The 27,674-nt window shown below is 49.1% G+C and overlaps 9 protein-coding genes across 9 annotated transcripts; 4 read left to right on the top strand and 5 right to left on the bottom strand.

Moving 5' to 3' along the window:
* Window positions 1–2,274: 2,274 nt before the first annotated feature.
* Window positions 2,275–3,258, top strand: AO090012000721 (palmitoyl-protein thioesterase family protein; the record flags this gene model as incomplete). Its single annotated transcript, XM_001727637.3, has 1 exon — window positions 2,275–3,258. The coding sequence occupies one exon, from the start codon at window positions 2,275–2,277 to the stop codon at window positions 3,256–3,258; it is 984 nt and encodes a 327-aa protein (XP_001727689.1).
* An 866-nt stretch (window positions 3,259–4,124) lies between these two features.
* AO090012000722 (uncharacterized protein) lies at window positions 4,125–7,674 on the bottom strand (the record flags this gene model as incomplete). Its single annotated transcript, XM_023236600.1, has 2 exons — window positions 4,125–7,353; window positions 7,460–7,674. The coding sequence occupies 2 exons, from the start codon at window positions 7,672–7,674 to the stop codon at window positions 4,125–4,127; spliced, it is 3,444 nt and encodes a 1,147-aa protein (XP_023091509.1).
* Window positions 7,675–8,148: 474 nt separating this feature from the next.
* On the bottom strand, window positions 8,149–9,510 carry AO090012000723 (uncharacterized protein; the record flags this gene model as incomplete). Its single annotated transcript, XM_023236601.1, has 6 exons — window positions 8,149–8,162; window positions 8,251–8,272; window positions 8,384–8,410; window positions 8,470–8,500; window positions 8,878–8,925; window positions 9,245–9,510. The coding sequence occupies 6 exons, from the start codon at window positions 9,508–9,510 to the stop codon at window positions 8,149–8,151; spliced, it is 408 nt and encodes a 135-aa protein (XP_023091510.1).
* A 1,560-nt stretch (window positions 9,511–11,070) lies between these two features.
* Window positions 11,071–13,174, top strand: AO090012000725 (alkaline phosphatase; the record flags this gene model as incomplete). The annotated part of the gene is made up of 3 exons (XM_001727640.3): window positions 11,071–11,183; window positions 11,274–11,476; window positions 11,532–13,174. 3 exons carry the CDS (start codon window positions 11,071–11,073, stop codon window positions 13,172–13,174), a joined length of 1,959 nt encoding a protein of 652 aa, XP_001727692.1.
* A 2,658-nt stretch (window positions 13,175–15,832) lies between these two features.
* Window positions 15,833–17,207, top strand: AO090012000726 (Pal1 family protein; the record flags this gene model as incomplete). The annotated part of the gene is made up of 3 exons (XM_001727641.3): window positions 15,833–15,886; window positions 15,953–16,370; window positions 16,432–17,207. 3 exons carry the CDS (start codon window positions 15,833–15,835, stop codon window positions 17,205–17,207), a joined length of 1,248 nt encoding a protein of 415 aa, XP_001727693.3.
* Window positions 17,208–17,979: 772 nt separating this feature from the next.
* AO090012000727 (MCM DNA helicase complex subunit MCM2) lies at window positions 17,980–20,945 on the bottom strand (the record flags this gene model as incomplete). Its single annotated transcript, XM_001727642.1, has 5 exons — window positions 17,980–18,079; window positions 18,141–18,310; window positions 18,371–20,661; window positions 20,715–20,830; window positions 20,941–20,945. The coding sequence occupies 5 exons, from the start codon at window positions 20,943–20,945 to the stop codon at window positions 17,980–17,982; spliced, it is 2,682 nt and encodes an 893-aa protein (XP_001727694.1).
* Window positions 20,946–21,665: 720 nt separating this feature from the next.
* On the top strand, window positions 21,666–23,379 carry AO090012000728 (putative metaphase-anaphase transition protein (Mlo2); the record flags this gene model as incomplete). The annotated part of the gene is made up of 3 exons (XM_001727643.3): window positions 21,666–21,775; window positions 21,869–21,923; window positions 21,976–23,379. 3 exons carry the CDS (start codon window positions 21,666–21,668, stop codon window positions 23,377–23,379), a joined length of 1,569 nt encoding a protein of 522 aa, XP_001727695.3.
* A 419-nt stretch (window positions 23,380–23,798) lies between these two features.
* On the bottom strand, window positions 23,799–25,094 carry ssn3 (cyclin-dependent serine/threonine protein kinase SSN3; the record flags this gene model as incomplete). The annotated part of the gene is made up of 1 exon (XM_023236602.1): window positions 23,799–25,094. The coding sequence occupies one exon, from the start codon at window positions 25,092–25,094 to the stop codon at window positions 23,799–23,801; it is 1,296 nt and encodes a 431-aa protein (XP_023091511.1).
* Window positions 25,095–26,237: 1,143 nt separating this feature from the next.
* On the bottom strand, window positions 26,238–27,272 carry AO090012000731 (alpha/beta hydrolase; the record flags this gene model as incomplete). Its single annotated transcript, XM_001727645.3, has 3 exons — window positions 26,238–26,771; window positions 26,830–27,113; window positions 27,170–27,272. 3 exons carry the CDS (start codon window positions 27,270–27,272, stop codon window positions 26,238–26,240), a joined length of 921 nt encoding a protein of 306 aa, XP_001727697.1.
* Window positions 27,273–27,674: the final 402 nt, after the last annotated feature.

Raw genomic sequence — 27,674 nt, forward strand, 5'->3', positions numbered from 1 at the left:
AATCACCTGCAGTCTCTTCACCAATCACGGCCCGCGGTCGTCGCCCTTACTAGAGCCGAGGAAAAAGGACCCGGTCGCAGGTTCAAGTCGTCGCGTTCTTCGCCTTCCACTATCTTCTCTCTTTTTCGCCAAGTTTGTCCACTTTCAAACCCATTCCTTATGCGCCAATAGTCGACTATTCGAACTAATTTGCGTTTCACAGCCTCTTAGAATCAATAACGTAGCCCCAGTAGCCAAACAAGATAATTGCGTTATTGCTTGATCGACTAGCCCCATTCAAGACCCAATTCTGGCCTAAAAGTGACGAATTCGAGACTCAAGGAGTTTTCAAGTTTGCTCATGATGTGTTTTTTTTTTTTTTTTTTTTTTCGCCCATCAGCACCCACCTTTTGGTTTCGGGAGATTGGGATATACTCCCGGGACTCGTCACACAAGGAGCTTTTTTATTGATTTTATCTAATCTGATCGATCGATAACAAAACCTGCCGCCCCCTAAGAGTTTCAGATGAGTTCCTTGGCATTCCTCGACGTAGGACGTGGAAGTTCCCCCCTTCACTAACCCCCCAAAAAAATCAAATTAAGAGGACAAATTAAGTTAGCATATATACATAGATCTACACAATACGACTTCCAGCCTAACATACCCAGATACTCACGAGGTAGCAACTAATTACTAGAATACAAGGGAAAAAAAGAATATAAGAGGAGACAATGATTCCAACAAAGGAAGAGAAGTTAAATACTCGAATACCAAGGTCAATAGAAGTGTCGCCATGCTAACCAACTTTTGTTCTCCTATTCCCGTGGTAGACACCATTGGCTTACGTTAACCAAACGTCTTCAAACACCAAAAAGGGGCATCCCAAAGGCTGGATCTAATCTGATCGGCATCTAATCAGATTCGCGGAATTTACTTCATTGGATACCGCCGATGATCGGCCTTGTCCGACTCTTCCGGCGTCACCTGTCGCTCTATGATATACATCTTCCATCATTATAGATGGATGACCCAATTATCTGGAATGTTTCGGATGTGGCAATTTTTTTAGAGAAATAGCCTCATCCATGGCCGAGTTGCCTAACCATATTAAGAGCATGCTGTAGCAGATGGTAGTTTTGGTCGGCTTCTGATAGCTTGTTCGTTTAACCTGTAAAGATAACTCCAATATGATTACTTTTGATTATACCAGTTTACAAGCAAACTTGGGCCAAGACCTATCCCTTCACTATATAACATAGCCTGAGGTTCCTGGTGGCGTCCTACAGGTGGATGCTTCTTCAATGGCGCTTACACCGTGTAACTGGACCCAGACTTGTGTCATTTTCAGCGAGTCCCCTTTTTGTTTGGATTCGTTTGACAAGGGCTCTCACAGAAAGGGTTTGAAGGGGATGAGGTTGAGAGTTGATCTGAATAGTGTCCTTTTTAGGAAAGTAAATGTGGATAGCGAGAAAAGCTTGCAAGTATGCTTAACTGATAGGAGATCAGGGGTGATATCGAGGTTAACGGATACAACGCATTTTGCATGATTAAGGACTCAATGAGTTATGGTAGAAGCTTTTACTGATTGAGTGACTAATTCTAAGTTTGAGTTAGGCACAATGATGTCCTTGGAGAGGAGAGGCATCACCAGTAAGTTAGCTTAAGTATACGTTACAATGGAACATGCTGCTTCAAAACCTATTGGGTATGAAGCCATGCGTTAGCTGATTTGATATAGCTAATCTATAGATCACCCTAGTATGAATGCTGCCAGGAGCACTCACTGATATTATATCACTGTATGTTCATGGTACGCTGAGAGAATCTGCTGATTTCAAACTGCCAAACCCCATTTTGTTAAATACACTTAAAGGCGGTATACTAGCTATTACCTTTTATATAATTAAAGTCTTACTGACTTGGATAGTCAACATAATGGGAAGACTGAGGCCACGGGGTTACCGGAGTTTATAGACTGTTGATGATAGTTATATTTTGCTCTACCACCAGGCTTATCAGTAGTAGCTCTGCCCTAATACTCATAGAGGAAATTGGTTTAGATTTCTCAATAAAAACCCCATATTATATTGTACTGAGAATAGATTAGTGTTATCTGAACTTGCAGTTCTAGTGATGGTGTCGATCTATAGCATACATTGCATTGCATGATCACATGTTCGGGGCTCGTGACCCCGGCTTAAACGTACAAACAACTGCAGCCTGTTTATCTATACCAACTCTCCCTCAACCTCACACCTCAGCAAACCACATCCATCAAGAATAAAACCACAACAATGCGCACCCTCGCGCTTCTAGCTATCCCTTTCCTTTCAAGTGCCATCCCCCTCCACCAGCCTAAAACCACCGAATCCGCACCCCTTCCACTGGTTATCTGGCATGGCCTCGGCGACGACTTCCAACGCGAAGGCCTCCTCTCCGTCGCCTCCCTCGCCGAGAAAACCAACCCAGGAACCTATGTTCACCTTATCCATCTCTCAGACACTGCCTCCGGTGATCGTCAAGCCACCTTCCTCGGCAACGTCAGTGAGCAAATCGACACCGTCTGCGCCCAACTCGCCTCCGACCGCATCCTCAGCACAGCCCCAGCAATCAACGCCCTCGGATTCTCCCAAGGCGGCCAGTTCCTCCGTGGCTACATCGAACGCTGCAACGTGCCGCCCGTCCACAACCTTGTTACCTTCGGCAGCCAGCATAACGGCATTGCCGAATTCCAAGAATGCGGCTGGGGCGACTGGATCTGCCGCGGTGCCGAGGCGCTCCTCCGGGCAGGACGTTGGTCGCCCTTCGTGCAGGGCCGGTTCGTTCCTGCACAGTATTTCCGCGATCCGACCGAACTGGACGAGTACCTGGCCAGTAGCAATTTTCTTGCCGATGTGAATAATGAGCGTGAAGAGAAGAATGAGACATACCGGGAGAATCTGGGGTGCTTGAATAAGTTTGCGATGTATATGTTTGAAGAGGATCAGATGGTGCATCCGAAGGAAAGTGCGTGGTTTGGGGAGCTGGATGGGGAGACAGGGGATGTTATCGGCGTGAGGGAGAGGGATATCTATAGGGAGGATTGGATTGGGTTAAAGAAGTTGGATGAGGAGGGGAGACTGGTTTTCAGGTCTGTTCCGGGGAAACATATGCAGTTGAGTGAAGAGGTTCTGGTTAATGTCTTTGGGGAGTTTTTTGGTCCGGTGGAGGTTGATGTTGATGTTGAGGGTGAGGGTGAGGTGCGGGGAAAGGCTTTGGTTAAGCAAATTGGGTATTGATATGTTTCTGGTTGTTTTTGATTTGGGCTTTTCAGTGGTTTCTTATATACCCCTTTGTATAATTGGAATTGGGTCCGTTGGATTAGGGTTGTTGGAAGAGTATTTTTAGGATATAGCGCATTCGTAAACTTTGGATAATACTAGTAGATGCAGAACTGTTGATGGAACTGGAGCCAATAAGATCATTGTATTGCCAATAAAGAACTACTAGTGTACTTACATTGCAAGCAATGCGAGGTTAGCAGCAGCCTATCTGTGTATATATCAAGTTAGCGCTGTAATGTATATAACCAAAACTCCCCGTTAGCAGTACTCCATAGTGACCAGGCCAGTCTACACGTATCAAGGATACTCATTGGTGTCTTCCATCTATATACACAATTTTTCTTATCTAAGTAGCGTATCTTTTGGTTCCGAGGATATCTGGTAAGCTATTGCGGCTACTATATACAAATATCACAATGTCATGGAACGATAAACCGCATATATTCACAGAAGCTAACTCAAACCACAGAAAGCACGCGAAACCTTTTGATGCAGACAAAAAAAGCATAGCTCGAGTGGGTAACCATAGGAAAGTCTATCAGATCATACGCCATTATCGAGGGAGATAAGTGAGATGGCAAAAGAAGGACAAGATTCGGACAAAAGGAAACCGAAAATGTAATGCAGAACAGAAAAGAAGATGTAATGACGGGGGAAAAAAATTATAAGACAAAACTGAATATGTGCAGGTCAACAGAATGGTAGATAAGCAGCTGCTTTGCAACCATAACAAATGAAAGGTTAAATGAATGAAAGGTAAGAAGCGGGCATTCGAAAAGTGAAGTACACTAATATGACCGACATCTATAGGTGTATTACCATCAGTAGGGAGGGCGCCCAAGTCCTCCACTCACGCCTCGTCGCCCTGTATTGCTTCGGGCCTTCCGTCTGCTGCCCCTTGTCTCCGCGTCCGCTGGCGACAGGAACCCGTCCAGTAGCTTTTGCACGTCAAGGCGAGCACTATCAATTTTCTCTGCATTCGGCTCAACACCGTCAGTGGCAGCCGCTGCCAGACCCGTGCTCGAACGACTTTTATCCCTACTGAGAGATCGACCAGGCGACGTACTAGGTGTCCCTGCCTTTCCGTTCGTGACAGAAGGTCGGCGAGGTCCGGGAGCAGTTGAAGGACGACTAGCCGAAACGGATCGCTGCCGACCATCCGTAAGACCTCCTTGAATAGATATAGACGGAGGGATAGGCGGTACAGGCGGAATATCATTAGTATCTGCCATGAAAGAGAGAGCCGAGGCCTTGGGGGTTTCTTCCCCATCGAGGGAGATCCGTCCACCTCTGGTAGACTGGGGCTTGACCGAGGCACCATCGTCAAATTCGGACAGCGAATAGCCACTGACCATACTGTCACTACTGGAAGAGATAACACTTCGATTCGAGCCGTCAAGTCGACCCCTGAGCGGGCTCATTCGCCGGGCCTTGCCTTCTTCATTGACAGAGAGGACCCGTCTCAATTCATTCACGTGGACCGGAGATTCTCTACTAGTGCTGATGAGTTGTGAGCCTGATGAGTTGGGCACGCTCGTTCTTTGGGCATTCTGCAGACCAGCTGCAGATGCGTAAGCACTTTGTGGCACGGATGCGTTTGAACTTGCTGACGGAGAACTAGTACCGTTCTGATGGACATGATTGCGCATGACTAAGGTTCCGGTCCGCGATCTGCTCAGGGATTTGGCCTCGGCTCTTTCATTTTCAGCAGCTGCCAAGCAGGCTTCTCTTGACCATGGAGAAAGCATCTGCTCCCTGACCGCAGGAGGAAGAACGTTAGCCTTCGGTGTAGCTGCGGACGCCGACACGTGCGGCAGTACAGGAGCTGTGATGCTTCGCGGGGGAGATCCGACAGACCCCGGTGAGCTCGGAGGGCTGTGAGTAAGTAAAGTAATGAAAGAACCATAGGATGCTTCGATTCGTTGGATGAGTTCTTCACCGCCGTCAAACGGAATCAGGAGGCTTACGTCCTGAGCACCGCGGCCACTGGCCTGGACATTGCTGTTGTGGATAATCTTGTCGAGATTGACGGGTGGCAAGCGGATAGTCTCAAGCCAAACGCCGAGCTGTTGTCTTTTCTGAACTTCACTCTGGATTCCGTTGCCAATTCTAGAGGTGTCCAAGTCGAACTTTTCAGATAATGCCCACAGGTAGCCATAGACCAAACTTCCAATATTCACCAGCGCAGGGAAAGACTGGCCATCACCGGTGGTCATATTGTCCTGAAGTTTCAGCACCATAGGGAGTCCGAATCTCACAGCGTTCACTCCAAGATGCTTCACCAGGCTGACTAGGAGTAGATGAAGCAGCGTAATCTCGGAAACAGACGTCGGATGATCAGTCGCAAGGTCAAAGATAGTTAGATGGAGTAAGCGAAGGAAATTGGACTGCGCAATCAGAATCACCTTTTCCCTCTGGTTTCCGCTCATGCTGGCAGTGCGCTTTCCAGGCCTTTCCGTGGGGTCTGACAAGTCATTCTTGGCCGGTTGACTGGCCGGCCTGCCGGTTCTCTCCTTAACCTTAAGATCATCGGTAGATGTTTCCAGGTTCAGCCAAGTCAAAAAGGCATCGACATATGCATAACGAACATCCCTGTCAGGTTCACTCAAAAGCCACTGCGTACCTTCCCATACATATAGGCCCACCTGATGTCTGGATTCTGTGGTTACTGTGAATCCTGGCCGCTTCGTGTTAGCAACGAGGAGAATGTTCTTGATGGCCCTGAGAGCTGTGATCTTTGCGTTAGGCAGGGAGAATGCTATTAGGCCATCCTCCCCAGAAGATATCATAGCACTGGCGCCTCCCAGAACATCAGACTGTGTTGGAGACGAGGTTATTGCCTGCTCGTTGCCTCTTGAAGGTCTGAAGCGAGTCAAGATCGTCCTGACCATGTCAACAACCTGCTCGCCATAGTAAATGTGCGTTGTGAGATTGCCAATACAATCCTGCAGGAGTGAGAGCACCTCTGTCCTTTTCACTGAAAGCTCTAAGGCGTTCGAATGCCCGTTTTGCTTCTCGTCTGGTGTCGATTTTCCAGCCCTCGAGGGTGATATCAAGAACGACATATGACGTAATAGGCCCAGTAAGACATCAATAACGCTAAGTCCAATCATATTCACAGGGGATTTTAACAGCCGATCAATCAGATAGGTGATAGCGAACGATTCGTCCAGAGACTCTTCTGTGGGTGGAATGTCGTGCAGAATATCCATAGCGGCCACCAAAATAATGAAGCGAACTTGAACAGGACACCATTTGGCGATCAATTCAATCAACGACGTGGCCCAGCTGTCCTTGTGGTTATGACCTAGGCCGTTACCAGTTACCCGACTTTTGCGCAAGATGAAGTCCAGCACAACCTGAGTCGTGACACGAATCTGGCCGCGGCTGCTCCCGTTGACGACAATCTGTTCCAAGCACCGCAAAGCGAGCAATCTCATATCCATCTCCGCTTTTCGGTCCATATCAGCGGTGTTTTGAGCCGCCAATGACGCATCTCCCTCCACCGCGTCGACCGTTTCCACGGTGGCCGTGCTAACCCGGCGTCGGTGCGCGGTCTCTGATTCGTTCTTGTCCGCTTCGAGGAGCTTCAGTTCGAGAGAACCAACTAGATTATCTTCCGGGCTGTAGAGGTTTTCCAGAATGACCGGGAGGATGACGCGTATTGAATCTCCGCCATCCGCAGCCAAACCCGCTTCGGAACTGACCACACCTTTGATCGCCCTCAATCCCGCCGTCTTCCATCGAACCGTAAGCGGAGGACCCGCGGCGAGCTTCGATTGCGTAGAAGGGTCGCCCTCCGCAAAACCCGCATACGACCGTACCACTTCCCGGTACTGTGTAGCAAAATCCTGCTCGGCAGATAGTGCCGCCATATCTTGATGTCGGCAGAAGGTCTCGAAGGTCTCAATGGAATCCTCGACCATGGAGATATCCTGCGAGCGTACGACCGTTTCGAGGACTGTCATGACCGACCGTGCGTAGATCGGCAAGTCGCGGGGCACTTTCTCGATGAGCGCGCTCAAGATCTGAAGCGTAACCTGCACATTCCTACAGCGCAACGACAATGTCAGCCGGTCTTCCACCGCAAATTCCCCAAGACTATGTGCCAATCTCATCCATGACCTCTCGCTTGTCGTCCCCGTTGTAAACTCACCCTATCTTGCGGCGCCACACATCCCGAGCGGCTCTTTTCTCCAGAAAGGCGCCGACCTTTGTCAGCTTGCTGCGGCGGGTGCTCACATAGTAGAGCAGATAAGAGAGTTCACTCGAGTTCGGCTTGACCACCTGCACACCTTTCTGGTACTGTGGATAGCATTTCAATACCAGAACCTGATGTTTCGGTCTGCATTTCTGGCGTACACCCTCCATCGGCTAGGGTGCCCGGGGGAGGCTATTCAATGTCCGTGTTTGGGGTTTCAGCGGTAGAGGACGTCAGGCGCGATTCCGGAAAGCGCCAGGGGTAGTGGCTGGGAGATACAGAATCTAGTGGGTCAAAAAAAGAGTCTGGAACCGGACATGGAGTCGAGGTAATTGAATGGTTTAGTGTACGCGTCACAGCCACAGTGACGGTAGAAAACGAAGTCCAGGGCAAGATAGTCAAGTCACCAAGGGGTGGGGTCTGTCCATCGGATATATTAGGTAGTAGTCGCCAGCTATGTCGGGGCGGGTCGTCTGTACCAGGAACGAATGGTAAGTAAGGAGTGATACTGCGGTATTACGGCAGTTCAAGCGTACTCATGGAATACGCAGCAGATGGATTACACAGAAGGGTATGTGCGTGTGGAAAGGGAAGAAAGAAAGGACGAAAAGAAGAAAGAAGGATGGGAGTTTGTAATGACGGAGTTAAGAAAAGGAATCTGTCGGGAAAATCAGTCTGTTTCTCTCTGGCCCCGTGAGACTTGGCGATCGTCGTCCATTTAAGGAGTTTATTATTACCAGACCTACTGATGGATGGTATTTCTGGCATCTATTTGATTTTCTTTCTCTTTCTTTATTTTCTAAGAATTTTTATATTCAATCATAATACTTGTCTTTCTTTTAATGAGGAAAGAAACAAAAAAATGAAGTAATGACCAACGTCATAACTAAATGAGCTCGTATTTACCTAGAACCAGACAAGTGTACACAACAACATTCAATACTGAATTTCTGAGAACATCTTACATCCCAAGGATAATCCCCTCCCAAATCCATACTACCGCCATGGGTCACAAGGCGCACTCCTTTTATGCATGCATTCCCATGGTAGATAGATACGTACATGCACAACAATCACCCGTCGAATATTCGAAGATGCTCCCCGCACCTAGGGAAGATACCGACCGAGAATCAAGCTACATTCCGAGCCATGCAGCTTAGGCATGGCGAGAACCCAAAAAGAACGCAATGCCACCTCGCAGGGCACAAATAGCCGACATTGACGAACTATTCAAGGAAAAGCGGGCGTACCTCGGTCACACATGACGCGCCGCGCCATCACGAAGCCAGCGGCATCAGTGCGTCCGGACCTCGATCGAAGCAACTTCGCGGGGAAGAAGCAAAAAGGGTTTGAGAAAACCCAATTCTTTTTACCCTCCGATGTAGATCCCCTGAGACTTCTCCGCCGCCCGCAACGATTTCCTTTTTAGGTTGTAGCCGAGCAGACCTATCGTAGAGTATCGAGAGAAGATGCCCGCGGCTCTTCTTCACAATCGTGTCTTAAAACCGAGCTCAGGTCTTTGATTTATTACTATTCCCCGCTTCTTCCTGTTTCTCTTGTTCTTCCTTATCTTGTTCCCCCTCCTGTTCGGTGGTTGCGCCGCCTTCTTCGTTGCTAATGCCGGTCCCCGCCAGCCCTTCGATAACTTGGGGGCGAATGATATCGCGGCGGAATGTGTCTTCTTGGAGGAGTCGTAGCGCGCGGAGGGTGGCACCAGGATGGGTTAGGAATTGAGCGTACTCGGGAGTTTTCCAGTAGGAGTAGAGGTATGCAAGGTACGCGGCGAAGGCCTGCGCGTCAGGATCCGCAGTGTCCTTGGTCGCGTCGCCTTCATCGCCAGCGTTGGAGATTCCCAGCAGATGGGGGTATGTGACTGCGAGGTGCGAGAGATAGTATGGGTTGGCCAGCGAGGAGACGAACTCGAGCTCGAGAGTAAAACGTGGGTTTGTGAGAGTCGGCGGTGGGGGTTGTTCAGGATGACCGGTAGGTGGTTGTGGCTGGTCCATGGCGTGGGATCAATGAGTTTATCGGAACGCTGAGCGGAGGTAATTATAAAGGCAGTTGCAACGACTGTGAGCGATGGATTTGTTTATCGTAGAGAAATAGTGAAGGGTAACGGGAAAGGTATGGTCGGTAAGGTCGAAATAGTTTGTTGCTGTAGGAGAGTTGGAGATCAGACGTGATGACAGTGCTGTAGGCTAAGCTGTGAAGGGAAATGGCCGCGGTGCGACAAATAAATATTGTTTCATCTTCACTCCATCTATTCAACAGAGGCCCACTACTTTCTCCCCACTGTCCAGATTTGTGTGAAACCTAAGCTCGGATAGCAGAGTACAATACAATAATTATATTATTATAAGACATGACTAAATACTCTTAGATGGAGAGTATCAATATTCTCCACATAAGTTTATAATATAACTACAACCTAATACCTGTTACAGATTCCGATCGGATCTCTCTTCCTGTAGATGTAAATGTACTCCGTATTCTTTATTTCATCACCTCTACTAATCGCGAAAATAATGTGGAAAGAAACCAACGTACATTATATGCCCACCTCTATCTAAATCTAGTGACTTTAAGTTATAGATGCCCCTGCACGTGGGCACGTGAGAGTGAGTGTGGTCTATGAATATATATCAGGGAATATATGCAACGAGTCAACGAACGAGGACCGAGTTTATAAGTTGGTGCCTGTCATTCGACCCCTAGACAAGGACAGTCGCTGTCTACTATCTCTAGACTAAACATTGTGAGATGTATGAGCGCCAGAATCAAGCCTGCCCTCGTCGAGGAACATGCCATATAGGTAAACCTTACTCCGGTGCCTGAGTCAAGCCTTGGCCATGCCCCTCTGATTCTTAACGCAGCCCTAGGGCAACCAATACAATTTCTTTACTAAATCCATTTAGAGAGTGAAGCTCGTATCTCTGCAATGGTTTCTCGCTTCGATGGAGTCCTGATATTAGATATTTAGTAATCCAATCCACTCGTTGTCCAACTACCTCTTCCAACCATGGTCCACGGAAGCGTGAACGATGAATGACACCATTCTATGGCCCCCTCATCCGACCATAATCAAAGGAAACCATTCCATTATTTTCCCCAGAAACAGCCCACGTGCCCAGCCAGAACCTTGGCATGGTACACCTTGCCAAGCCACTCTTGGCTTGGCGGAAGACAAGGGCCGTCGTCCAAGCTTCCCATTGAACGCCCAGCTTCTGCACGTGTAGAAGATGGTGGATTCCGATTTGTCTACAGGACCCTAGCCAACGGTTCCTTGGTAGAATTCGCCAAGCACAAGGTACAAGGATTAGCAGTTTTCGAATGAGATTATCTCCCACGTAGTTTTAGCCCGCATCATTCCACCCAGTCAGAGATGCATGAAATGTACACAGGAGATGAGATAGCCATGCGAGGGTGGTATCTGGCCGTCGCATTCCCTTGGCATTCCACCTTTTAAAAAGGCGCGTTTCGCCCGCCTGGGAATTGATATTCCCTTGTCCTTCAACTGCAGGCCTCATTTTCTACTGCTGCCTTGAGGTCACATCATCTGCATCACGATGAGGTTCCTCTCAATTGCAGGTGCGGCGCTCTTCGCTTCCAGCGCTGTTGCCCAAACTTACCAGCGCTTGGGTGGCTGTCCAACCTTGGGCTGCGTGTTCCCTCCTGACCAGTATGTCATTGGTTTTCTGATTGTCGTGACTTCAAGTTGGTGTGGTCAGCGGTTGTAGAACACTGGAGCTAATTGTTGTACTCCTGCTAGGGCGGATTTCCTCCCCGGACAGTACTTCGATATCCGCCTAGAAGTCCACTCGCCCGTCAACGGCTCTGAAGCTCGCCAGGGCCAGCCTGATCCGGACTTCAAGTTCACTATCGCGAAGAAAGGTGAAGAGGGCGTTGCCGCGGCAGAATATTTTGAGATCGATGAGCCGCAACTCGAGAGATGGAACTTTACCTGGTATGAAGGTATGTTCGGAACCGCCCCGATGGATAATAATATGGCATCGGCTAAGTGGTGTAGACCTGTTCGCGAAGGATGCCCAGAAACCCTCTCTCGTCAATGTCACTGCCAAGGCATACAGAAGGGTCGCTCTCCACGAGCCTGGTGAGTACGAGGCGACGTTGACCTATTACGGTCAAGAAAAGACGGTTGCCAACTGGCTGGTGCGCGACCTCCCGGAGAAGCGACGGGCGAAGAATGTCGTTCTCTTCATCGGAGACGGCATGACAACTAATATGATCACGGCGGCTCGTTTAATCGCTCATCGTAGCATTAATGGCAAGTACTTGACCAAATTGCAATTGGACAAGTTCCCGGTCTTGGGCCATCAAATGACCCACTCGATGGACTCCTTCATCACGGACTCCGCCAACTCCGCCACGGCACTCTATACGGGCCACAAGACCACAGTGAACGCTTTGAACGTCTATGTGGACTCGTCGAAAGATCCTTTCGATGACCCCAAATTCGAGACCATCTCCGAGATATTCCGCCGCCGGTACCCCGATGCCGGTATTGGAATCGTCTCGACCGCTTTCCTGGCTGACGCCACCCCTGCTGCCTTGGCTGCCCATACTCGGGACCGTGGCGAGTATGACCACGTTATTAGCGCCTACTATGAAGGGTTGACCAAGTATGAGTGGACGGACTGGGACGGTCCGGACGTCCTCCTCGGTGCCGGTGCGGAGAACTTCGTTACCAGCGAAGACGCGCCTCGGGATTACTACAAACTGTTCTCCGAGAAGGAATACAGTATTAGCTGGAACAAGACCGCTCTGCAAGCTGCCCCGAATGACACCAAGGCCCTAGGAGTTTTCTCCACGTCCAACCTGGCCACTTGGCTCGATCGCAACGTCTACCAGGAGAACCTTCGCAACCAGAGCAACTATCCGGATGGCTCAAAGCGCGACGCAGAGGACCTTCCGGGACTGAAGGAGATGACCCTTAAGGCGATCGACGTATTGAACGCCCGGCACGAGGATGATGGCTGGTTCCTCATGTCGGAGGCCGCCAGCATCGACAAGCAGATGCACACCTTGGATTACGACCGGTCTCTGGGCGAACTGCTAGAGCTGGACGATACCGTGCGCGCCACGATCGAGAAGCTCAAAGCCCTTGGACAGCTGGAAGACACCCTTATCATTGTTACCGCTGACCACGGCCACGGATTCGACGTCACCGGCTCGGTTGACACCGAATACTTGAACGCACAGGAAGATGGTCGCGACAAGCGACGGGCTATCGGAACCTATCAGAATTCGGGACTCTCGCAGTACACCGTGCGCGGCCCTAACGCCTTGCGGTACTCGGAAGGGGTCCATTTCCCGGCCCGCTGGGATCCGCGCTACACTCTGCATGCCGGCGTGGTGGCGTTCCCCGACCACCAAGAGAATTATGAAGTGCACAAAGAGGGACCGCGGAAGCCCGCGGTGAAGCGCAGTGGATCCGACGGCTACTTTGCCAACTACAAGGACGCAGTGACTGGGTTCCTGATCAACGGCACTCTGCCCGTCGATGCGGACCAGGGCGTGCACTCGTTGACGGATGTACCGGTGTTTGCGCAGGGCCCTTGCCAGGAGCTGTTTGGTGGCGTGTACAGCTCGGTAGACATCTTCTTTAACATGGCCGAGTGTCTCGGGTTAGCCGACCATGGAAAGAATTAAGCCCCGGCCATCATTTATTTTTCTTTGCTGTTTCCGGAGGGTGGTGTTAATTGATTGTTGACTGTAGGACAGCGGATCATGTACAGTAAAACTCTAATGAGAGATCTCAGATGAATGAAATAAACCTTGAACTTCTTTAAGCCCCTACGAAGAATGTTGACGTATGTCCCAGGTTTTTCCCCGACGTCATCCTTTTCGACGCGGCGTGCCGGGGATGCTGTACTCCGTACTCCCTGCAGAGTGCAGTCGGAGGCTGGGCCGTTCTACTGGACTTTGGTTCAGAAAACCAACGAAGAGGAAAAAGAAAGGCAAGTCGCAAGATTCCGTCATCAAGCATCCAACGAGCAGCATTCCAGCGTTATCTTGTCTGTCTGCCAGGGCGTTCCGATGTAAGGGTCCCAGTGGATAATTGCCAAGAAAAAGGATAACGTAGGACACTGACTAACAGCGTCGATCATTGAGGGACGAAAAGCCAAATTGACCGCCGATCTGTTGCAGAGTGAAGGTGTTTGTGTGTTCTGAGGTGTCACTGATGCACAGTACCAGATCGGGACGGAATAGTATAGAGAAGAACCGATTGCATTGAATTGAAAATGGATTCTTTCCTTGTTGTCCACATTCTTTGCGGGAATGTTATTTTGAGTATGCGTGTGTGGAAGGGTTAAAGTTGGTGGTGGTTATGGTGGTGGCGTATTTTCTCAAAATAGAATGAGCTTCAACGTCCCGTGATATCGCTCTCAATACGAAGTACGGAATTGGTTGGTTTGTTCTGTATCTTAAATCAAGGAAATAAAATGATCAATAGGAGAATTCCCTTGACTATGTTTTTATTTTTCCCCCCTCCCTTACCAGAAATGCAGAATCCTCATGTACAGTACCTGCACCTGTACTTGTTCCTGTGCCTAATGCCTAAGATAGTCTAGATGATTTCTGGGGTAGCCTGGCAGCAAGTCATTTCCGCCTTTAGAGCCCGGTATTGAACATGGCGGGTAAAGATTCAGGGGTACCGAACGGAACCGATACATTGAATGAGTGGTGATGGGGACCAGTCCGTCAATCAGGAAGCGAGGTTTCTGTCTACCGATGGTAAATTACAAGGGAACCTCGGGAAGAAGAGGACGGTCCGTCCAGGCTACAGTAGTAGGGACCTCTACTAAAGTAGTGTACTGTTGTGACTCAAGCTAGCCATGCATCCCCACGGGATTGACCCGATTATCTTGTTCATATGACTGATTTTTTGGGTGCTTTGGGAGAAAGGATAATCAAAATCTATATATTAGTACCCATGTACATAGTAACCCCAATTCGGCAGTTGGAGTGGATATCGATCTGTATTTTATTATTATAATAGTACCAGTGGTGGTGTTGATGTCCTACTGTTTGTTGGTGTTGATTTATCAGTAGAATGTTTGATAGCCAGATGGTTATCTCTAAGGAAGTGCATACTAATCTTTCTGAATGACAATAGGAATCCAAATTAAAAGTCAAAATTAAAATACAAAAAAAGACTTGCAGCGACCGTGAGAAATCTATTGTCACTTTCTTTCTCTGTACTCTCTTCTCCAATGATGGAGAATAAATCTCCATGAATCCACCTCGTTCTTTCCCTCCCACCCCCCCTTTTTTTATTAATTCCCTCCGACGATCCCTTCCAACTGGACAGGTCCCAAGGGGCGCGCCGCCGCTTCGTTTCCCGTCAGTCAACCATCACTTTTACTTTACTCTACACAACTCTCTTTCCACTCCTTCCTTTCTACTACTAACTAGGTACTAGTCAGTTCCCGTTTCTCTCTTTCTTCCCCTTCGCACGTTTCCTTTCCTTTCCTTCTTTCTTTCCCGCCACACACGCACACAAACGCCTCCTTAGTTTGGAAAAAGACAAATGAAAAGAGACAAGGGGATTTCGCCATCCACGCAAGCTAAAATACTAGCCCCAACGGTCTAATCTGTCCCCATAACTGCATCTCCGAAATCTCCTGCAATAAAAATCCCCCTCCAATCGTCACCGGCCCCCTGACCGACTTCCGAGGCATCGCTGTTTCACAAACCACCAGCTGGGATTTTTTATTATTTTCTTGTTTGCTAGCTCGGCGCTTGCGATCGATTATCGCATTGTTAGAGCTCTCATTTATTTCCCGTGATCGTGTTTTATTGCTTCCCCTGTCATCCCCAATCGTCGCTTTTCACTCGCCCATCCTCGTGGACGCATTGCGTGTTCCGCCAACATGAATGCCTCTCAGCAACCTCCCACGCTCTCGTATGCTTATCCACCCGCCATGGCGCTGGGTCCGCAAGGTTCGTCATCTTCCTTTGTCTGGCTGGGCTCAATCGCAGAACGTTTCACATCGTTGCGGGGCCTGACTCCCTTATCAGTGTTGCTTCATTCCGTCGTCATTTTAGACCGTGTCTGGCCTGCGAGAGCTCAAGATGAACTAACATGGATTTTCTATTTCTTATACAGTCTCCCCGGTCCGTCAGCCGTCACCACAAGTTCCAGGGGTGAATTTGGGCTCCAACAACCCCTTTAGAAACCGTGCTCTCTCACCCTCCAACTCCATTGCCTCAGGTAGTCGCCCAGAACGACCAACCTCGACGAATCCTTTTCTCGACGATTACGGACCCCTGTCGCCACAGTCGGCGCCCACTGGCACTGGAAGCATGGTGTCCCCCATCGATCGGTCCGATATGACGAACAATACGCGCGATCTCTTTGTACGTCTTCTAATGACGGATGTCACCTTACTCGATCTGATCTAACTGTATGTCTCTCTGTCATAGGAAAACCTCTCGCTCAACTCCAACCCAGCTCCTCAACCCACGGGCTACCGACCCGCTCCGTCTCGCCCCGATCGGCCTTTCCAGAATGGTGGTATTTCGAGCAGTCACCGCCCAACTACGTCGAGGGAACGTCCGGAGCGCCGGGAGAAAGATTCGCTAGACATCTTCGCTGACCCGCCGAGTGCAGGCCTGCCGAGGCCCCGGGATCGCGACCGCCGCCCTCGTCGGAACTCGGAGTCGTCCATTATGGAGCGTCCCAAGCTGCTCGACCCGGAAGACGAGCGGCGCCGGCGGGAGAGGAGGCGGCGGGAACGGGAAGCTCGTCATCGGGACGGCAAGCCTCGTTCTTCGAAAAAGAACAACTACCAACTCGACATTATTGACAAGCTCGATGTGACTAGTATCTACGGCACAGGAAGTGAGTGGTCCCACCTGACATCGTATTTGATTTCTCAAACATCCGACTAATTCGTGGACAGTGTTCCATCACGATGGACCGTTTGATGCGTGCAACCCCAACCGTAACCGCAAGGGCCAACGCACAGCCCCCATGCAAGCCTTCCCTGCGGATTCTGCCAACATGGCCTTGGGAGGCTCTGGTCCCGTCAATCAGGACATTAATCTGGACCTGTTCCACGGAAGGTCAGAGCAAGGCTATAACGATTATGGCGTAATCGAGACTCGTAAAACGGAAGGGGTGAACTTCGATCCTACATCGCGGATCGAGCCAGTGCATGGCGAACAGAGTATGGGATTAGGAACCAGCACCTTCTTGGATGGGGCTCCTGCCAGCAAAGCCGCCATCCAACGCCGTGAGAGCGAGAATGATCAACAGATCAGACAAGGGGCGGGGGGTCTGCAACGGAAAAAGAGTTTGGCGCAGCGACTCCGCGGGGTGGGTAGCCGCCCGTCCAACGGCCGTGTGGTATCACCTGAAGCATCCTATATGGCACCCGCGGGCTCCAGCCATATCGGGACGATCAAGGCCAACGAGAAGAATCCATTTTTCCAGGATTACGATGATGCTTGGGAGAAGAAAGGTGCTCGGATCGCCGAGGAATCACAAGGACTGGGACGAGCTCGTTCTACGAGTAGTCCGAAGCAAAGTTCCGGTCTGGAAAGGAGACACACAGAGGACCGATCATATGGATATGACGAGGGCCGTAATGCCAACGGGGGTGGTGGTGGCGGCTTTCTCAATCGGATGAAGAGCTTGCGCAAGCCCCGTCCCGAGAGACGAATCAGTGACGACTGAAGATCTTGACATGTCCTTATATCATCTTTATTCTGTACTCCTTGCATTGGGACCACACGATTGGTCGTTGAAGAAGATACAGATGGAAGAACACTGAACCGCATAACTTCACGGCCCACCAGGTCAGTTTCCAAAGGCAGATAGCAATGTGGCTTGGTCTAGTACCTTAGGAAACCTTTCGTCGCTTGACAGCTGGGTATCATGACTAGAAGATGCCCTGTGGATCTGGTGGGAAACTCATTCCCGCAGGAGGGGTGGCAGGGACATGCGAAAATAGGATAGCCTGGGGCTGTCTATGGTGGGTGGTACATGGATTCTCTTATTTATTCACTTGGCAGCGTGGACGAAAATGGACGGCGTTGGTTGATGGTTACTCTGGGGCTGGGAACGGATGCCTTGGGTCTGGTTTTCTGTAGTTTCTATGTGGTTTCTTCCTTTTTTATTCAGCAGTTTCTCAAATCACATACTGTATGCTTGGACTCGGTATCAACAATAGTCACTTCGCAAATCCACGAAACACAACACTGTAAGAGCCAGAACTCCACGTCCCGGATATAAAATATTTCAACATAAGATCCATAAGAAAAGATTCATCCAAAAGAAATTCACCCGTATTAGATTCAGATCAAATCAATCCATAATCCACACACATTAATGCACCTCTTTCATATCTCTATTGAAAAGAAACGAACAAAAAAAATGATATCATAGCAACCCGAATAAACCCCGTTAATTAACGTAAACCCCGCACAATCCATAAATCACATGAGATCTAGTAAGCCCGAGGCGCAGTGGCCTTAGGAACATACGGATTCGGCGCAGCAATACCCGCTTTCCGTCTTGACTGAGGCTTAGGTCTAGATAATATGTACCTGTTTTACAATTGTCAATACCGAGTTACTTGCAACGGGGGAAAAAGGGAAAAGAACGTACTTGGCAAAAGCGCGAGAGAGGGCCTTCTTGCAGGAAACCTTCTGACTGCCGATGAAGGAATCGACTGTCACTGCTATTGCGCGGTCGATGTCTTGACTGGAACAGTATTCTGAGAGACGCATTTTGCAGAAGGATTCTGCGATACGCATGATCGCTTCCAAGTGACGGACCTGTGGATGTTTTTATTAGTTGTTTTGTTTGATGGGTGTGAATTACTTGTGGGAGCTTACGGTAATGGGGTATGCGCCTGTTGCGAGGGATTCACGACGCATGTCTGCGAAAAGACGGGCGATCTTGTCTTGGTCGATTTGGTAGAGTTTCGGGTGGCAGCGTTCACGGGCATAGAGGATGTATTTGCGAAGGAGTTCCTGGGGGATTTCGCCCTCCTTTTCTTCTTCGATTTTGCGGTTGGCAGCTTCGCGGGCGGCGATTTCTTCCGGAGTGAATGGGAGGCGGTTACCCTCCCTGTCCAGGCGATAGCCTTCTTCGTCGATGCGGTTGCCGTCGCTATCGATCAGGTTACCTTCTTCGTCTCGCAGGGGGCGGGCTGGGTTGGCGCGATGGTGGGATTCGACGACGAAGTTGGCGAGGCGTTCATCTTCAGCAGGATCCACGAGGTCGCGGACAACGCAGAGGATGTCGAAACGGGAGAGAATGGGTTCGGTGAGCTCGACGTTGGCGTTAAAAGGTGCAGTGCTGTTATAGCGGCCCCCAATGGGGTTGGCTGCTGCAACAACGGCGCAGCGCGCTTGCAGTGTGGTGACGATACCGGCTTTGGAGATGGAGATGGTTTGTTGTTCCATGGCTTCGTGGATGGAGGTACGGTCTTGGTCGTTCATCTTGTCGAACTCATCAATCAGACATGTACCACGGTCTGCGAGTACGAGGGCACCACCTTCCAGAGTCCATTCGCTGGTCAGCGGGTCGCGGCGCACGCTGGCTGTCAAACCGACGGCACTGGCACCTTGACCCGTTGCAAAAACGGCACGGTGGGCGGTCTTCTCGACATATTTGAGGACTTGGGATTTGGCAGTACCTGGGTCACCAAGAAGTAAGACGTTGATGTCTCCACGGATCGACATCTTGCCCTGGGCTTGCTTGCTGACACCGCCAAAGAGGGAGAGGGCAATGGCTGTCTTCACGTCTTGATGACCGTAGATACTGGGAGCAATGGAACGGATAATCTTGTCCACGATTTCTGGGTCTCGCGAGAGCGCGCGGATCTCACGCTCATCTTCTTCAGTCAAGTGGAAACCAGCCAGCTGGTCGTGAGACTTGATAACATGGTTTGCTTCGATAATAGTGGCGAACACAGGGAATCCGTTCTTGTTATTGAGCTGGGCATCATAGCTGTTGCGGTAGATACCGGTCACTTCGACTTCGTCACCAGGCTTGGCGGAATCAATGAGATCTGCAAGAAGGATGACTTCACGCTGGCGTGGAAGTCGTCCGGCAGGGACGGAGCCAGGCGATTCTTGAAGAGTCATTTTCTGGTAATTGCGGTAGACGGTCTTCTCTGAGTTGACGGTGAACGGTCCCTTGGATTGGCAGTTCTGGCAGTATGAAATCTTCACTTCCTGACTGGCTTCCTGCTGGAACGGGCCCAAGGTGATATTACATTTGCCGCAAACGAACATGATATACTTCAATTGCGGGAATACACCACTGCGGCGCGTGACGACACCAGTGACACGCACTAGGGAGTTGAGATGAGACTGGCGCAGCTGACGTAGAGTGCTAACGGTAGGAAGATCGATGATGCGAACATGAATCTCATTATGGATGTCGTGGTATTGAGGGTAATGGAACAATGTCACATCAAGAGCGACCTGGTCGAAAACTTTAAGAACCTCGGTGGGCTCATTGGCCACGAAGTATGCCAATACAGCCCTGGTGCTGGACAAGTGGTCATAGGAGACTTCGAGAGAGGCCGAGTTAACCTCACCAAGAGTCTTGATCTTGTTTCCGTACACCGAAGCACCGGAGTCGTCAGTGAACTCGGTCAAGAACGCCTTGAATTCTCGGTAGATGGAGCGCAGGACTTGAGGCTGTAACACCCAGTCTGTGACATTGGGTGCCTTGATATCCATCATCTCTTCCAATGAGAGCTCTTCCATATCACCTTCACCCATGTCGATATCTTCTCGGTCCTCGTCGTAGTGATGTCTCCGCCGGCGAGGCTGGCGGGTAAGATCTATGTTTTGGTCATCATCGTCTTGCAGAAAAGCTCGAGGCATGCGACTGCGCCGTGCCAATTCCCGATCTCTCCTGTTCAAGCGAGCTTCCAGTTGGCGACGTGTGCCTATGTCTAGCTCTTCTTGTTCTTCGTCATCGATGTCGGCTCCTTGATAACGATCGTTTTCCCTGCTCGTGTAGTCATTTTCGAAGCTATCACCGAACAGGTCAATACCCTCTCCCTCCTCTGCCATTTCGTCAAGGTCATCGATATCTTCCAGAAGCTCTGCTTCTTCATCGCGTTCGTCATCTTCATAAGGAAGCATAGGAGGAGAAGAGGGGGGGGCTACAAAGTCAGTGAGGACATGGAACACATTCTTTCTTCATGCTTTGACTTACGACTAGAGGGGGGAGCGATTGAAGATGTTTCATCATCAGGCTCTCTGTCTCTCTTGCGACGGTTCAAATTTCCTAGTCCGCGATTTGCGGCGGTGTAACTGGGGCGAAGTGGTGAACTGTACAGATTTTAGCCTTGTTCAAAAAGCTGAACAGAAGGGAGAAAAAGAGAAAAAAAAATTCGGCATGGACAATATGCGCCACATGCAGGATATGACTTGGTACATACCTCATTGTGTGTGTATATTAGTGTGAGGGATGGTAATCTGAAAGAATGACAAAAGTGAACCAAACCCACAAATGTTCCTGAGTGAGGGTCTTTTTCGTCTGAGGAGCACAGGGAGGGATTCAATCAATCGGTTGCTGGGGCGGTGATGCGTGCGGATATCGAGAGACGCGTCAAAGCGCGACCTGACGCGTATCAATTAAACCCGTTTTAGGAAAGTTTATGACTTGGTGCCTGATTATACCCCAGAAGCCCAGGCATGGTGTGGTGGCGCTAGTATACAAGCTCTAGAGGCTGGAGCAAGTCTCTACTCCGGAGTATGCACTATCCCCTTATTAGGGTCTCGCTCAGTGCTTGAGAGCTTAGACATTTATCTTTCATCGTCCGATGTGGTTATCGCGGTGGTGGAGACAGCTATGGAATAGACATATGACCCCGCGATGCGCTCAGCAACCAATGTTTCTATGTTTCAAAAGTAGTGACCTCAATGTATACTCTCATCATTACTCTAAAAGAATAAACATTTAATATGTCGTTATGACATAAAATGTGAAGCAGATGAATCATGTTTGGTTCCTAACTAACTGCAAACAAAACAAACACTTAAAGTAATCTCGCGCCGCGCGGTGTCTTAGCGCAAACGAGAGCTAGGCGCAGAACAGCTTTCAACCTACCATCACCGTTTGATTAGTATACTTATAACTAAATCAGCGGCTTCCTTAATCAATATGGATAACTCTGAGACCGTACCATCTAACGCCGACCAGGCGAAGAACGCACACAATGTCAACAACCGGCGCGAGAGCTTCAGCTCACAGAACTCGCAGACTGCGAAAGAGTAAGTACCCGGTCTATCTCAAAGTTGACGTGGAGGCGCACACCCATGCGATGAGTGATCCAAAATAAAACAGTATCTAACGGTACGCTCTAGGTTCATTGAAAGTCAGATGCAACTCGAAGCCGATGCACGCGAAATCCTACCTTATGTGAGCATAGATTCCCTGCGATAGACAACGACATAAGAAACTGACCTTCTAGTCATTCGACTCCTGCACGAAAGCCTTAGGGCCACTGCGGCAGACTTTATACGCTTGTTTAACCTGCAATCCTCCTCCCAAGACCGCCGATGAGCCGCACGCCGCGGCAGGAGTATGCTATTCCTGTTCCATCGCCTGCCATGGCGAACACACGCTCGTTGAACTATTTAACAAAAGAAACTTTGTCTGTGATTGTGGTACAACTCGTGTGCCATCGTCCGCTCCATGCACGCTACGCAATGACCCCAAGACCGGTACGAAGGGCGTCCATTCTGAAGAACCGCATCCCGAGAACAAGTACAACCAAAATTTCCAGAACAAGTTTTGCGGCTGTAGTGAAGACTATAACGCGGAGGAAGAGAAGGGAACAATGTTTCAGTGTCTTGGACTGGGAACTGCTGAATCGGGCGGGTGTGGAGAAGATTGGTGGCATCCAGAGTGTCTCATCGGGCTGCCGCGGGATTGGTATAAGGACTTCAAGAAAGAGGCGGGTGGGAATGGTCAAATTGAGGATGATGAAGAGACGCCACTTCCTCCGGGATTCCCTGGGGAAGACGATTTCGAGACGTTTCTCTGTTACAAGTGCGTTGACTCGAATCCTTGGTTGAAACGGTATGCGGGAACGGTGGGTTTCCTTCCCCCTGTATACAAGGAAGGTGGATTGCCCAAGACGACCAAAACTGCACCTGAGACTACAGCTACAGATGTCAAAGAAGAAGAACCCACTAACCCCAAGAAACGGAAAATGGAGGATGAGGAAGAGGGCGAGCCCACTGCGAAGCGGATCAAGGAAGATTCTGAGAATACCCCTTCGGACTCGAAGCCAGAGCCTAACTCAGCACCAAAGGAGGAACCTACACAGCCCCCGCCACTGAAGAACAAGCATGACTCCCTCACCGACCCTGTTCCTTCCGGCGCATTCTCCTTATTCTTGAAAGAAGACTTCCGCGACCACTTTTGCCGCTGTCGCGACTGTTACCCCAATCTCGCTCCGCACATCCAGTTGCGTGAAGAAGAAGAAACCTACGAGCCCCCGCTCTCTGAGGATGGGGAAGCCAACGGCGGTGGCAGTACTGGTACCGGTAGCCTCCTTGACCGCGGTGAAGCTGCGTTGAGCAATATCGACCGTGTGCGAGCCATCGAAGGCGCAATGGTATACAATCACCTGCGCGACAAAGTTAAGGAGTTTCTGAAGCCATTTGCGGAGACGGGTAAGGCTGTGGGCGCGGAGGATATTAAATCTTACTTTGAGAAATTGCGTGGCGATGAACAGCACATCCGAGATGCTGCTGGCCAGGCGTCTGCACTCTCTGGTAAGGATGATAGTAATGATAATGAAGGGGGTGGCGGACGGAGAGAACAGAACGGTACGTGTAAAAGACACTTTCTTGGGAATGATCGCTAACTATGGATCAGGCTACTAAGTCATTCGTTTGGCGTAATTACTTCTGATCTGAAAACCTTTCGATTCCTTCTCATCTTTGTTTGACATATGACACTAGGTTTGGAGCGGGTGGGTAACAGGGATTTCTGGCGCAAATGTGGGAATGCATTTTGATTGTTTATTTTACTACATCATACGTAAATCCTCGGTATATCCGTTTATAATTGAGATGACGCTAAACGGCTAGTATCTTACCAAATGCTCCATATTTACCTTCTTATATACTGTAGATATGCTAAATTTACCATGCCATCTCTGCATCACAGCCAAACCAACGCCAATGCAAAATGTCAGAAATGAAGTATATGCAAACCCATAAGCCCCCAACTACTCCCGCTCCAAATTATAGATAGGCTCTCAAAGTATCGACAAGGATCAGGTTATTCTTTGAGCCGTTTCGAGGCGCGTCCCATTAAACTATCATCCGGTAATCCGCTCCGCTTAGTACCAGGTAGACTTCCAGACCGGATATCATTATCATCCTGGGTGACACGACGGTGCGGATATTTCCCCTCAAAGCCCTCGAAGCAGTTGGCGGAGATAGGACCCCCATTCTTAAAATATGGATGCTCCAGTGCCTCCTGCGCAGTTATCCTCTTGGTGGGATCATACTCGAGCAGTCTCGATAAGAGATCGTATCCGTCGGCACCAGGGGTCCCGGCACCGGACGAGGTGGCATATCCGCCATTTTTCAAACAGCTTTGATACCAGCCTTCCAAGTTCGAAGACCGGGGGAAATGGCCTGGAGCACGTGACATGGCTAGGGATTGGAGTTGGGAGTATTCGGGCATCGACACTATACCCGGCCAGATGTCTTTGGTGGGGAGACCCATAATTTCGATGATTTTCATCATCTGATTACGCTGAAAGGGCACTGTTTTCTTACTGTCCATCTTGGCTTCCTCTCCTTTGAAAATGGGGCGAAGGGATAAAAGTTCCGCAAAAATGCATCCGACGGCCCAGAGATCGACGGCCGGGGTGTAGTGACGACTACCCATCAGTAATTCCGGAGCACGGTACCAAATCGTGACGACGACTTTATCGCCCGAGAAGAGAGAGTTGAGGGGTTTATAGAAGAGACGAGCCAGACCCAAATCCCCAATACGGATGGCGCCACTCGACGTAACTAGGATGTTGGCTGGCTTCAGATCTCGATGCAATACCCAACTGGTATGGAGATAGAGTAGGCCGTTGAGAAGTTGAAACAAAATCGACCTGACCATTGGGGCCGGAATAGCATGTCTGTGTGGTTGCGTATGATGATGGATGATCTGAAGTAGATCATGTTCTGTATATTCGAAGACCATGAAAATGGCCTTGTCTTCGAGAATAATCTCTTCTAGCTGTACGACATTGGCATGATCCAGTTCGGAACACAGGGCCATCTCCCGGATGGCAGACTGTGAGAGGCCGGTGTATTGGATGATCTCTCCCTCTTTATCCGGTTTAAACCTGCGACTGGTCAGCGATCCGAGACTAACGAAATAACGGACGGATCCTGCCCACTTTTTGATTGCGAATTCACCCTTCTGACCATTTTTGCCAAGGGCTTTGTAGACTCGTCCGTAAGTGCCGCTGCTAATGAATCCCACGATGTGGTATTTGTCGCGGACACGGACCTTGCTGGTATATCCAGTTCCAGACGGCTTCCTTGGATCTAGGTGCTCTTTTAACATTATAATAGCGTTAGCTTCCAACAGTCATTTCTCGCAATGTTTAAATCAACAGTCCAAATACTATAACATAGTACCGATAATAATTTCCAGGGAAAACAAAGAGTCGTCAAGAGGGGAAACGGGATTTGGAACTCTTTCAATCCAATGCCAGTCAGGGAAAGCCATTACCACGTGGATAAAACCCGCCGATAGAGTTGAAAAACGGGAAGTTCCTTCCAAACATGATGAAAGAAAAATGCAAAGAAGATCTTGGTAGACAACTGATCGCCTTCTTTGTGAAGGTGTTATATAGAAGAGGTACTATAGGTGTTCATACGATTGCAAACAGGAATATCCTTCACTCAATCAGGGCACATCGCGACATGGCAACCCTAAAAAGAAAATCGATTGAACAAAGAGAATGAAAAGGTATCAAGTTATAAAATAATGAGGATTATAATAGAAGATAATAATAACTGGTATTACCATCAACAGCGGCCTGCAGGTTCTTTTTCAGAGACAGACTCTGGCTGACGGTGGCCGCAGTGGGCCTGGACGAAGCAGTTAACGGGCCGGATGATGAGGGTGGGTTTGTCAGACTCATGGAGAGAGAGAGGCAAGAGGCGAATGTGGAGATGGCCGAGGGTTAGCTTCAATGAATCAGGAGACAGACCCATGGAACCCAGTGAGTGGTGTGGTGCGAACAGTGCACGAAGATAAAAAGGAGGTACGGGGGGTCAGCTCCACCGCTAGACCATTGAGACCTGCAGGATGCAGTAATAATGGCGATAGGGAGAAAAATGGTATGGAGATCTGAGAAGCTGAAGACGATCGCTGATTTGTATTTGTTTGCATCTGGATTTATGCTCTAAATGATGAGTCAGCGATAATAATAAATTGACCAATCATATGGTTCTTCCCTTACCATAACCCTACTAACTCTGTATATACACCTATCAAAATAATTCAAGTGATAACGCGTGATAAGGGCAATGTATCTTGGCTCTACATACGCACAGTCTCATAGGCTATTTGTTCATTCAATCCATTCAATCATGCAATGTATCTTGGCTCTACATACGCACAGTCTCATAGGCTATTTGTTCATTCAATCCATTCAATCATGCAATGTATCAGTCACTTACAGCTCTATATCTTCACTATTTACAGCAATCCTACTGCCCGGGCAAGGAACTTCAACCCTGGTAAGACATACTGAACAAACTTCAGATCGTCTTCCTCCAAGGTCAAGTCAAACACATGATCCTCACCATCTGCTAGCAATAGATCTGTAACGACCCCCAACCTCTTCAGTTCTTCATGAGCCCGTTCACTAAAACGATGGTGCGTCACTTTATCAGCTGTTCCATGAATAAACATGGTTTGTGGAAACAAGGTCGAGAACCGAACAGTACCGTCAATAGTACTCTTGTCTTCATTCTTGACTAGTTCGTCCAACAAGGTTCCCTGTTTCATATGAGTAGCAAACCAGGCATCCCTCGGAGGAAGAGTACCATCCCCCAAGAAGCGCGGCGATGCGGAAACTTGGTGCCCCTCATAAATCTTGTCAATGTACTCCTGTGACCAAGAGGGTGATTGTTCAAATTCGGGAATAGGTAGTCGCCACGTCGGATCAGAAAAGTATTTGAGGCCATAGAAGTCAAGAACCGCTTTGACTGGGACTTCCGGTGCAGACCCCTATTACTCGGTTAGACAGTGTTGCCCTGCCTCTGCATGTCTCATAGATCGGACGCACCATCAATAGAGCTAATGTCCCGCCTGCAGAGTGTCCCATAGCAACAATTCGATTCCGGTCTACTTCCACTGACTCATTTTGCAACAACCCGGGCAGCTCGTTGGCTGCCCATACCAAACAGTCTCTAGAATCCGCGATCGGCCCATTGAAGACAGAGATTTGTGGACATAGTCTGTAGTTTGGTACTAATACCACAAACCCTAGATCTGTTAGAGTAGAGATCTCTGATTTCGGAACGACGTCTTTGGACCATTTGACAAAACCACCCGCATGGTAGATAATTGCTGTATAACCAAAGTCAATGAAGAATATCTCATCACCTACGGAGGGATATACCAACCAATAGGACTGCTACGCTTGGAGGATATTTCTGACCAGTACACATCGGTAAGAATATCTTCGCCTTCATCTCCTTTCTTGTATATATATTCGCCAGCTTTCATAGTGTTAGTCGATACGATAGAAGGATAACTAGTAACGCTGATGTCTAAAAGCACTGGAAGATAGCATGGTTAGTTTTGTCTTACTTATAGGATACTAGAGAGAAGGAATTCGAATGATGCTGCCTGGTATTATCTTCTTTAGTCCCAGAACGGTAAAGTAGGGATCGTATTTCGGTCTTTTGTGGCGTCACGTTGTAGTCTCGTATACATCCTCAGATCCACTACGCCCGACTGCAGGTTCCTATTGCGTAAATTAGCAAGTTATTAGTCGAGGCGCATTCGTATAACATATCCCTTACGGGATTTGGTAATTAATTCGGAGCAGGTGCTCTGGACTGTTCCAAGGATGGCTAAAACACGGCCTGGACAATGAGACAACTCTCTAAAGAGTTCAGATTTAGT

The sequence above is a fragment of the Aspergillus oryzae genome, chromosome 4, assembly GCF_000184455.2.
Source record: "Aspergillus oryzae RIB40 DNA, chromosome 4".
Lineage (NCBI taxonomy): Eukaryota > Fungi > Ascomycota > Eurotiomycetes > Eurotiales > Aspergillaceae > Aspergillus > Aspergillus oryzae.